At 42.2% G+C, this 12,517-nt stretch overlaps 1 protein-coding gene across 4 annotated transcripts in view; it reads right to left on the reverse strand.

Moving 5' to 3' along the window:
• Positions 1–12,517, reverse strand: part of LOC121538621 (zinc finger protein 512B) — a 72,229-nt gene continuing 59,712 nt past the window's right edge. For all 4 annotated transcript variants that reach the window (XM_041846803.2, XM_041846800.2, XM_041846802.2 and 1 more), the window contains 7 exons: positions 4,407–4,505; positions 3,313–3,531; positions 2,387–2,716; positions 2,203–2,304; positions 1,965–2,027; positions 1,743–1,841; positions 1–1,592 (listed from right to left, as the gene is read on the reverse strand). In XM_041846803.2, coding sequence (XP_041702737.2) covers positions 1,221–1,592; positions 1,743–1,841; positions 1,965–2,027; positions 2,203–2,304; positions 2,387–2,716; positions 3,313–3,531; positions 4,407–4,505 — 1,284 coding nt within the window. In that variant the 3' untranslated portion in view covers positions 1–1,220. The remainder of the gene's footprint in view (positions 1,593–1,742; positions 1,842–1,964; positions 2,028–2,202; positions 2,305–2,386; positions 2,717–3,312; positions 3,532–4,406; positions 4,506–12,517) is intronic.

The raw sequence follows: 12,517 nt of genomic DNA on the forward strand, positions 1-12,517 counted from the left end.
AATAGACCACTAACAAAGAGAGTTCCAAACCTCTCTGCAAATAACAGCTAGTTTTCAGTTTTCCCCTCCCCACTCCCAAACTAATTTGATTGTGCTGCAATGTTGCAACTACAAGTACTTTCCCATTGTTAGATTCAGCATTTAGGCCTTAATCTGTAACATTAGCAGTGAAAACCTATATTAAAACAAAATCTACACATCTTCAAACTTTGTGGATATGCTGTTTACATTGCTTGGGTGTAGATATAGATTTTAGTGTGGAAATGTTTGCGTTAACATCCCCAATCATATGCCCCAAGGTCTAATCACTGTCTCTAAAATTCGATAAAATCTCATATCATTTTGTGAAAATGGTGCTAACTTCCTACATTTCAGTGTAAATGCAACAAAGACTATAACTACGTAGCTTAGCCACAGCATAAGAACACAGGAAAGAATATGATGTATGTGTTACAGTGTGGTCTTTCACTACATTGGGCCGTCGAAAGAAAGCCAAACAAAACAAAGAAAGAGACAAAAACTAATTAGCATATTGCACTGAAGCAGACTGATAAAAAAACCCCTCTCTACCTCGACATTCTTCTGCCACAATAAAAAACAAAAGACGCCAAAATGAAAAACAACAAAAATGCAAATGAGTGTGATCGCTTTAGACCAAATTTGACCTTCCTGCCTTGAAAAAAAGAGTGATGACGTCATTGCTTTGAGTATGTATATATCTCTCTCTATATATAGAGATATTTTATATATACACAGTACAGTTTATCCGTAAAAAAAATCACTAGCAGTACCTCACCATCCTAATAGAATATCCTTTGAAAAATCTCTCAAACACAACATGAATCTAAAGACATATAGAGGGAATATGCCAACATTAATTAGAAATACTACTTTTGTTTAGAAAATGCTATTTATACATAGAGCGGGATTATAACTTTGATTACAATTAACCGCTGTTGTCAATAGTTTAACTGAAACGATGCTTAGAAATGGAATGGAGGAAACAAAATGCAAATGACTGTTATATCAACATATACCAGTAGACACAAACTGTATACAGTATATTTAAAGTTGAAACACAAAGATCAGAGTGCAGTTGTTTTTAGTTTCGTTCTCTGTCCCCCAGTCCTTGAGGCATCCAAAACGTCCTTGAGCTTACTGGCGTAATGTGGATAGATAGACATAGATAGCATCCTCTCTGGCTCTTGGGTTAGTCAGAGCTACTCGGAAGGAGGGGGCACCCACTTGGGCTTACTCCTCCGTGTGGTGGGTGGGTTGGGCTGTCTGTTTAGTGTCAGGCTCCCTGTGTTCCCCCTCTCTGTCGGGACTGGGGTCTTGGCCTGGGCCATGTTCGGGGTGGGGGCTGAGGTTGGGTTCGGGGTGGGGGCTGAGTTTTGGGTGGTGCTGAAAATAGTATTTGTTTGGACGGGGGTGGCCTCAGGGGGGCGCTCTTTGGGCTTGCGGCCTCTCTTCTTTCCCATGGTGGCTCCGTTCTTAACCTCAGTTTTCTCTATCCCTTGGTGCTCTGACGGTTTGCTCTTGCTGCTGATGCTGCTGCTGGGCACCATGTGGCTGGAGGCTCGGAACCAGTTCTGTAACGTATGGTAATGTTGAGGGAAAAACATTAAACTGCATGTTATTGCAAGTGTATGACATCCACCTGTGTGTTTTAAAATGTGTGTATAAATGAGTGTGTATATCAGGCCTATCTGTAAGTGAGTGTTTATGTATGTTCGTCTCACCTGTGAGTGTGTCTTGCTGATATGGTACTTGACACCACTCTCTGAGCTGAATTCCTTCTGGCACAGTAAGCAGGTGTACTTCCCTGCATCGCCCCCTGCCTGGAGCACACAGAAACACACCCCAGTCAAGTGTAGGTAGAAGTTGTCCCTAAACCCAACAAGGTGATACAGGGTCAGATATTTTCTCATCCATTTAAATTATACTGGTCCTGATGGTCCTACCTGGTTACAGTTGGCTAGATGAGCTTTGAGTCCGGACACACTGGAGTAAACAGCTTCACAGCTCTAAAAACAGAGAGGAACAAACTCTGCCTATAAAACATGAACTTGTTCATTTTTAGAGACTGTTGAGCTCTGAATTGACAGCGCTGAAATGAATAACAGCAACTGGACTATTTAAAATACAGGAGTTATCTGAGAGGGGTTTAATGTACAGAACATGTTGTCCAGAGGTTCTTACTCCGTTGGAGCAGCAGATGAAGCCCTTCTCTTTGACCTCATTCTTCCAGCTCTCCAGCAGCTTGGGACTGAACTTGGGAAGGCCAGGACGAGTGTAGTTCAACTGGGGGAGGAAGACGGACGACATGTTAAGTGTGTGTGTGTGTGTGTGTGTGTGTTTGTGAGTGTACGTGTCTGTATCTTACCCTCTTGCTGTCCGGTACCAGGTCATCTTTGATGCGACGCTTTGTGCCCCAGTCCTTGGCCAGTTCATCCTCTGCTATCTCCTGCAGGTGGAACACTGCTACCTGAGCAGACTGACGTCTCACCCTACCACTAGGAGTCCTCTCAAAGTCCTCCCCCAGCCCCTCTCTCTCCCCACCCCACTCTCTCTCCCTCTTTCTCCCATCCCTCTCTCTCTCCTTCTCCCTACCCGCAGACAACCCCTGCCACTTCTCTTTTTTCTTCCTCTCTCTCTCCATGTGGTTCTGTTCCCTCCTTCCTGCAGGCTGTGGCTGTGACTCCTCTGTTGTCACCTGGAGGAGAGGAGGGACACAGCCCAGTCAGAGACCAATGAGGAAAGGATTCACAGCGATTCAACCAATGACTATGGGTGTAATAAAGGACGAGAGGATAGGGAATAGAGAGCAATAGTAACGGCGTCTTTTTGTAGGCATAACTCCGCCATGGCTTGTCGGCCTAAGCCTGTGAGGAAATTAATGTTTAAAAAAAAAAGTGTTTTTGGGATAAATGCAGAAAATAAGGTCTGTGGTAAACACAGGCTTAGGAGATCTTATACGTTTTGTTCTATGAGATAATCTTCATCAGATAACGTCACTTTTTGTGAATTTTGAAGCATTTATGTAATCAAAGCACATAAAGGCTTCATAATTCATAAAGATCTGACATTATCTCACAGAACAAAACGTATAAGATCTCCTAAGCCTGTGTTAACCTCTGACCTTATTTTCGGCGTTGATCCCAAAACCCAATTTTTCCCCATAAATGTCCGCCATAGGAATGGCTGAACGAACCAGATGTAACTAATTTCCATAATTAACAGTATATATGACATGTCAAGACACACTAGTCATAATAGTTTAATAGTAAACAACGTTCAGCTCTCTCTTACCCCTCTGCCGGTGGTATTGTTGATATTGTTGGTATTGTTGTTAGTGGTGGTGGTGGGGTGTTCGGTGCGGAGGTGGTAGTCTCTGCCAGACTTAGAGCGGTAACTCTTCCCACAGTGCTGACACAGGAACACAGGCTTGTCCTCCTCTGATAGCTCTCTGCCACAGCGCTTCTGATGGTACTGGTATCCCATCAGACTGGAGAAATGGGCCGAGCAGCCCTGTGTGTGTGTGTGTGTGTGTGTGTGCGTGCGTGCGCAACATTTAAAAAGGGAGAAATAAAAACATTCACAATAGACTAGAAATCAGGTTAGTGGAGCGGAGTATGGATTTGTCTAACGAACACAACCATCACATTTTGTCTATGTATTATTCATCTAACCTTTTTATATAGTCTAATTAACATAAACATATTTTTCTCAAGAGAGATGGCCAACCATTTTTTGTGGTTGTTTGACATAAGAATGAGATAGAAGTGGAGGAAAGATTGAACCATGTCCATGGATGAAGAGAGGTTATTGTAAATGTCTCTGTCTCTGCACCCCTGCCTCTTCCCCTCTCTGCACTGTAGTGTGAGGAATTGGTAACAGAGTGTTGATGTGTGTTTGGGCAGAATAACAAGAAAGACCGAGGAGAGGAGGGAGCGAAAAAGGAAAGTGAGAAAGAGAGAGAACGAGAGAGGGGTAAATGGAGATGGAGGGTTGTGCAGCAGAAATAGAGAAGAGGAGTGAATAAAATTGGAGACGATAGCAAGAGAAAGAAAGAAAGAAAGAAAGAAAGAAAGAAAGAAAGAAAGAAAGAAAGAAAGAAAGAAAGAAAGAAAGAAAGAAAGAAAGAAAGAAAGAAAGAAAGAAAGAAAGAAAGAAAGAAAGAAAGAGAAAGAAAGAAAGGGCACAGCCCACTGTGCAAAAACTGGTTGAATCAACGTCGATTCCATGTCATTTCAACCATAAAATTTGAATTAACTTGGAATACTGATCCAATGACATTGTGACATTTTTTGTTGATTTAACATTAGTTGACAACTCAACCAAATGTAAATCAAAACTACACATTGAACTGACGTCTGTGCCCAGTGGGAGGAGAGAGTACATACCTCGCTAGGACACTTGATTCGTCCCATCTGTTTGAGCACTCTGCGCAGCCTCTCTCTCTCCTCCTGCCCGTCCCCCATCTGGCCCTCGCTCCCCGAAGCCTGAGGGTGGGAAAACACAGCGTCGTACTAGCGTCCTGTCCCCTCAAAACACCTCCCCCTCCCAAACCAGGCCTGGAAAATGTGATTTCCATCTCAGGCGTTCGGGCGGTGCCAGAATCATTAAACGGTTTCATAGGAAGGTCGTTACTCAACGCATGTTTATGACAACTGTCAAACTAATGTTTTCACCAAGGTGTTTATCAGTGCCAAAAACATGCCTGATAAAAATAGCAGCTGACAGCACAGCACAGCCAGAGAGAGGAGGAAAGGGGAGGGGGGCTACAGATTAGGGTAGTGATTAAGTGCATTTGTGACCCATTTCAAGAAGCTAGGCGTATTTCGCACGTCACTACGTCACAAGAGAGGCCTTTAAACGTTTTTTTTTTGACAGAAATGCCTTCTGGAACATGTGAACTTTCATCTGCCTTGATAACAAACATGTATGCCATCTGTAAATACAAATACAATTGTTAAATTACGAGCCTAGTTGGTTTAGCCACGTAAAAATACAGGAACCTTCCCGCTAGCCATGATTGGCTGAGATAATGGATTTACTGGACATGCCTAGAGATGAGTTCGGATTGGTCTGCCATGTAGCACGCCTCTGTCTATAACATGAGCTCCTCAGTATGTGTAGATCATCCTTTCTACTGTGGCTTTCTTTTAAAGATATCATGAAGAACTGAAAAAGTGTTGCTACTGCTCTCAACATTGCTGCCCTGAAGTTGTGATGGACTACTTTCTGGAGGACGATCATGCCATGCTGACTCTCTCTGACTCTGAAAATGAATCAGACGATGAGGAAATCCCTGATTCAGGTAAAAACATTTTCACTGAACCAGACATTGTAGGGATGACAGTGATGGGGAAGAAAAGGTGATCAACAGTGTTGTTGTCATGGAAGAAGTTGACCGAGTTTTGAAATCAATGGAATGCTCGGTGGAAGCATAGAGATGATTGCCAAATGCGGAGACAGTCGATAAAAGAACACAGAAGGCTGTTGTATAAAACACCTGACTCCAGATCACATCTTCAAACTAATGGCAACCATGGCATCCATGGCAGAGAGGGAGAAGTGTTCGTCTATGTATACGGGTAAGAGTCTAGCTACATTTTCAGATATTATACGTTTCTAATTTAGTCAGAAAGTCGTTTTCATTGCAATTGAAAGCATACTGTTAGCTAGCTACCTAAAGTTAGCTGACTGGCTCGCTAGCTAAAGTTACGAATGATCTGTCTAGTAATATTATTTGCATCTCCGAAATCCAGCTAGCTAACATTGAACCTAGTTGGTTAGCTTTAGCTACAGTGGCTTGCGAAATTATTCACCCCCGTTGGCATTTTTGCCCATTCTTCAAGGCAAAACTGCTCCAGCTCATTCAAGTTGGATGGGTTCCGCTGGTGTACAGCAATCTTTAAGTCATACCACAGATTCTCAATTGGATTGAAGTCTGGGCTTTGACTAGGCCATTCCAAGACATTTAAATGATTCCCCTTAAACCACTCGAGTGTTGCTTTAGCAGTATGCTTAGGGTCATTGTCCTGCTGGAAGGTGAACCTCCGTCCCTGTCTCAAATCTCTGGAAGACTGAAACAGGTTTCGCTCAAGAATTTCCCTGTATTTAGCGCCATCCATCATTACTTCAATTCTGACCAGTTTCCCAGTCCCTGTTGATGAAAAACATCACACAGCATGATGCTGCCACCATCATGCTTCACTGTGAGGATGGTGTTCTCGGGGTGATGAGAGGTGTCGGGTTTCTTCCATATGTTTGGGGAGTCTCCCACATGCCTTTTGGCGAAAACCAAACATGTTTTTTCTGGCCACTCTTCCGTAAAGCGGAGATTGGAGTATCTGTCCATAGGACCACTTTAAGCTATACACTCCACAGAGCTGGGCTTTACGGAAGAGTGGCCAGAAAAAAACATGTTTGGTTTTCGCCAAAAGGCATGTGGGAGACTCCCCAAACATATGGAAGAAGGTACTCTGGTCAGATGAGACTAAAATTGAGCTTTTTGGCCATCAAGGAAAACGCTATGTCTGGCACAAACCCAACACCTCTCATCACCCCAAGAACACCACCCCCACAGTGAAGCATGGTGGTGGCAGCATCATGCTGTGGGGATGTTTTTCATCGGCAGGGACTGGGAAACTGGTCAGAATTGAAGGAATAATGGATGGCGCTAAATACAGGGAAATTCTTGAGCGAAACCTGTTTCAGTCTTCCAGAGATTTGAGACTGGGACGGAGGTTCACCTTCCAGCAGGACAATGACCCTAAGCATTCTGCTAAAGCAACACTTGAGTGGTTTAAGGGGAAACATTTAAATGTCTTAGAATGGCCTAGTCAAAGCCCAGAACTCAATCCAATTGAGAATCTGTGGTATGACTTAAAGATTGCTGTACACCAGCAGAACCCATCCAACTTGAAGGAGCTGGAGCAGTTTTGCATTGAAGAATGGGCAAAAATCCCAGTGGCTAGATGTGCCAAGCTTATAGAGACATACCCCAAGAGAATTGCAGCTGTAATTGCTGCAAAAGGTTGCTCTACAAAGTATTGACTTTGGGGGAGTGAATAGTTATGCACGCTCAAGTTTTCTGTTTTTTTGTCTTATTTCTTGTTTGTTTTACAAGAAAAAATATTTTGCATCTTCAAAGTGGTAGGCATGTTGTGTAAATCAAATGATACAAACCCCCCAAAAATCCATTTAAATTCCAGGTTGTAAGGCAACAAAATAGGAAAAATGCCAAGGGGGTGAATACTTTTGCAAGCCACTGTACATCCTTAGTCTGCGAGGGAAAGGAGGGGGATAAGATGGTAGCTCTGAGGATTACATGTAATTCCCACACTAAAGCAAAGCAAAGAGAATCATGTCACAGTCAGGCCCTGAGGCTAGAGAACACACACTCCCACTAGCCTTAGATTCACCAGGGGACACAGCGAAACCACCAGCATCTATTTTTTTAAACCTATATCAGACATGAGAGAGAAGGAAAGGGGTGAGAGAATGAGAGAGAGAAATACAGAGAAAGAATGAGAGTGGGAAAGAACGATATGGAAACGTAGTGAGAGTGTGAGAGGAAGAGAGAGGGAGGGAGAGAGACTGAGAGAGAGAGGAGAGGGAGTAAGGGAGTACTAGAGAGAGGGATAGAGAGTAGAGAGAGAAATCAGAGGTAGTGTATCACAGTGGCAGTTACAACAACAAGGTCAAAGCCAGCAGGTGACCTCTGTCACTGTGTCATTCTGCTGCTGTGTTTTCCGACGCTGCACTGGGGCTCAGCCATGTGACCATAGGACACACACTGGGTACAGACTAGCAACGATGCCACTTCTGCAGGTAATTCAGAACAACACAAACACACCCACATAGACACGCACAATCACAAACGAAAGTGTTTGGGACATGTTAGTTCATTCATATTTTATTATACTTTTTAAGATAGTCGTTTTGAATTATTCAACAAACTTCATTCATTCCACTAACGCAGGAGGGATATGTTGATATCTTAATGAACATCCCTACTGCACCAGAATGTAATGTGCAGAGACTGAAGACATAAGGGTCTTAGCCAGTTTTACTTCACTTGTACAGAGGGCATAACTCATCTTAGATTTAAACAAATCAGCTATGATGGCAAGGCTGAATGAAACACACACACACAGTATTGCGCAGCTAACCTTGTGAGGACATACAATTCAGTCAATTCAAAATCCTATTTTCCCTAACCCTAAACCTAACCCTAACCCATACCCTTACCCTAATCCTAACCTTAACTCTAACACAAAAACCTAACCTTAACCCTAACCCTAAACCTAACCCTAGCACCTAACCCTATCTCCTAATCCTAACCCTAATTTTAACCTTAACCTTAAACCCCCTAGAAATAGCATTTGACCTTGTGGGGACCAACAAAATGTCCCCAGTTGGTCACATTTGTCTTGGTTTACTATTCTTGTGGGGACTTCTGGTCCCCACAAGTATAGTTAAACATGTCCACACACACACACGCATGCACACACGCACACGCACAAAGGAGACTGTTTGGGAAATGTTTGTTCATTAATATTTTATGATGGGGCGGCAGGTAACCTAGCGGTTTAGATCATTGGACCAGTAACCGAAAAGTCATTGGTTCGAATCCCTGAGATGACTAGGTGAAAAACCAGTCAAATCAAATCAGGTCGACGTGTCTACTAATGCAGGAGAGAGGGCCATGTTAATATATTAATGAACCTCTACTTGAGCAAGGCACTTAACCCTAATTGCTCTGGATACGAGTTTCTGCTAAATGTAAAACTTTTTGAGATAGTAGTTTTGAATTATTTAACAAACTTAATTGAAGTGCCATTACACTAATGCAGAAGGGATATGTTGATATCTTAATGAACCTCTCTACTGAGGGAGTTAACGCCATAATGTAATGTGCATGCTTTCAGAATAACCATAACAAGCATTACTTCAGCTGTGCCAAAAAGAACAACAGTAGCCTCCTGTAGCTCAGTTGGTAGAGCATGGCGCTTGCAACGCCAGGGTTGTGGGTTCGATTCCCATGGGGGGCCAGTATGAAAAATGTATGCACTCACTAACTGTAAGTCGCTCTGGATAAGAGCGTCTGCTAAATGACGTAAATGTAAAAATCCATCTTTTAGAACAGGGGTGTCAAATTAATTTTGCACCACGGCCGCATTCGGTCTTCACCGAGGTCCAGAGGGCCGCACTTTAAATTGATTACTTCAATTAATAGCCCAGGAGTTTATTTGCTTCAATCACTGAACACAACAGGCGCTTATAAGAGACATGCTTCTATTTGAGCCATGCATCTATTTCCTTAATGCACACAACTTTTGCTCAATAAAATGTTGAAAAGACTACCACACTGTTTATTGTGACCAGTATGACCAGTATAAACATAATAACAAATCCATCGCAGATCAGACTTGCAAAGACTAGGCTGCCTATCACACACCCCCAATTCTATGCTTCAGCACCATTCTCTCACTTGTTGTGCCTTGTTGCAGCGAGATCATATTACTTTATGCTTAACTGTCATGTTTTTTTTAACCCTTACCGGCTACATTCACTTCACCAATAGATGTTTATTTCCCCCCCCCAACCATGTCAAACCACAGTACTGTCTCATCCATGGCAATGATGTTGCTCTTCTTTATCTTCTTTTATGCACTGAATTTCACTCGTAAACAATTCATTTAGACCCAGCGTTTATTTAAAACAGCTGTTTATTTACTGAAATGTGTGCCAATGCCCGGCTATCAAAAGGGACAGGTGGCTATTTGAGACTGCATTTCATTGAAGTTTTACAATATATTCCCTTGTCATCAAAATGTGCAAAAAATAGTTCTCTATCTAATAACGCTTTTAGAATTTTCGATGCTCCCTGACTGTCTAGCTTTCCTTTCGTTGACCATTAGCAAGCTGGGCAGAGTGACTATAAACGTAGGTCCATTATGTAGGTCCATTTTCATTTCTACACAGTTTCAATTTAGTTTTAGTCATTTCAATGTTGATTAAGAAAAATTTTCCCTGAGAAGAATACATAAAATACAATTACTGTAATTTTTTTACTCAAACCACCTGCGGGCAGGATCCAGCCCACGGGCCTTATGTTTGACACCCCTGTTTTAGAAACATTTAAAACTATTTTTTTTTACCCACAGTTATAATTGTTTGGTACATGGCCTTCTCAAGAGACTCTGTCTAAAATTGCACATTTCTGATACTATATCCCTTCACACAATCCATCCATTACAAGAAACAAGGTGCTCTTTCTGACAGGGGAAACCAGACACAAGCACACTGTAGGGTGTTGGAGTCCATATTGGTCAGAAGTGAAAAAAAACTCTACTTTAGGGTCTGGTAGACACTTGGGGCTCAATTTTAACAAACCTAATGCAAATGGTCAATCTAAGCGCAGGCGGTAGCGCTATAGGTTCAGGGGTGTGTCAGAAATATTTGTGCTATTTTCACAACTACAATTATCGGCTCACTTGCTGGCGTTGGCGCGAAAGGGTTGGGTTTTCATGAACAAGTTGTTGGTGTGTCGAGGCTTGGCCCCTCACTGGCCAATCAGAACATGCTCCATAGCTAAATATGTGGTTGCTTCAAGTTGTGTATTTACGGTCTTTTATGTATTGCATTGGAATCAAATCCAATTCCAATGTTAGTCCGTTATAGTTTGTTAAATGGCCTACAGAAACGAAATAACAAAATGTAGACCTATCCCATCTTTGCTAAATACATTAATTTGAACCCATTGTCCTAAGTAATTGCATGGCTTCAATAGCATTCATTTACATTTCAGTCATTTAGTAGACGCTCTTATCCAGAGCGACTTACAGTTAGTGAGTGCATACATTTTCATACTGGCCCCCCGTGGGAAACGAAACCCACAACCCTGCCGTTGCAAGCGCCATGCTCTACCGACTGAGCTACAGGGGACATTCACACTGATATAGGGGCTAGGCCTACTGTAAATTGCACTTTGGCTGTGCATGGACATGCCAAACATTGTTAATAAGCTAGATTCAATTCATTATTGATAAGGCCTAAAAAGAGAACACATAATTCTAATCAAATTCTACAAATAAAAAATACATGTTTTAAATAGGCTATGTCTAAATACACTTACAGGCACCATAATTTCTCCCCGTGGGCATGTAATATTAAAACAACGCAGACCATGGAGGGTTTTACGCACATCCAAACTTTTCACAGTAGCTGGATCCAATATAAAGAGAAATGGAGAATGTCCACTCACCGTTATACAGCTCCCAAATATGTTTTATGAATATAATTGGAACCATCTTACAGATCAGATCGTATTCACACATCTCCAGGAGTTGCATTGCATGCGCGCCACGGAGTTGTCACCATAAAACCAGGAAGGAAGGTGAATCATTCTAATAAGTTTGGTTGTAATAAAAATATAACAGCAACAATAAATAAATGTAAAATGTAATGAAATCATAAAATGGCCAGGATAAAAAAGACATGCATTGCTGTTGAACCAGTCTGTGTTATAGTAGGCCTAAGGGAGGGCTCTGGTTTTAAACATATGAACAAGCATTTGTCACAGGAAAATAACTTCTAAATACAAGGTTCACCAGTATGTCAGCTCACTATTTTGCTCCTCTCAAACTTGATATTTTAATAAAACTTTGTTGATTAAGATTTATTTCCAAGCGTTCTCAGGAGCCAAACCCTTGACTACTTCGCGACTGCATTGGGCAGGACAACAACAAAAAAAGCCTTCATTGAGAGGAGCGGAGGCTATGCTTGGTTTTTAATCCAATAAAACGAAATGGAAAAAAACACAAGTTTTTTATATCTCTAAATACGAAGTATACAGGCACCAAAAGCAGATTAGGATACTCTTGTTCCATGTGAATATGGGCATTGTGCGTTATCGCTAAAACCAGCTTTTGGTTGGTCTTAAATATCCCTATCAGCGCTGCCTGAAATTAGCACTTTGGATTGTGTTTTTTTTTAAGGACACACCTCAAATATTTCCACCCCTCCCATCTGAGCAAAAGTGAGCTGATTTAAGACAGGTAAATTGCTGAACCTGGCGTTAGGGCTGGAAAATGCCAGTGCGTCAGTTTTTACATGACAAAATTGCTAATGTGCGCTTGACACTCGCGTCACCTTAACGCCAGCTGAAAATAGAGCCCTTGGTGTCTATATTGCTCAGAAGTGTCTATATTGGTCACTCAACAGTTCTAGGTATGTAGTGGTCAGTGGGTCACTGGGTCTGAGGTGTAACCTCTTTGACCAGGGCTGGATTACCGAACGGGCACGCAGGGGACTTGCCCCGGGCCCCCGACTTCCAGGGGCCCCAACAGAAGATAGAGGGGGTTTTAGCATATGATAGCAAAATGTGTAGAATTACAGGAAATTAGCTTTAAAACTGCAACATTTTCTCTTAGCCTCATGGCAAAATGTGTAGAATAGCAGGAAATTAGTTTTAAAACTGCAAAACCTTCTCTCAGATTCA

Source organism: Coregonus clupeaformis, chromosome 24, assembly GCF_020615455.1.
Source record: "Coregonus clupeaformis isolate EN_2021a chromosome 24, ASM2061545v1, whole genome shotgun sequence".
NCBI lineage: Eukaryota > Metazoa > Chordata > Actinopteri > Salmoniformes > Salmonidae > Coregonus > Coregonus clupeaformis.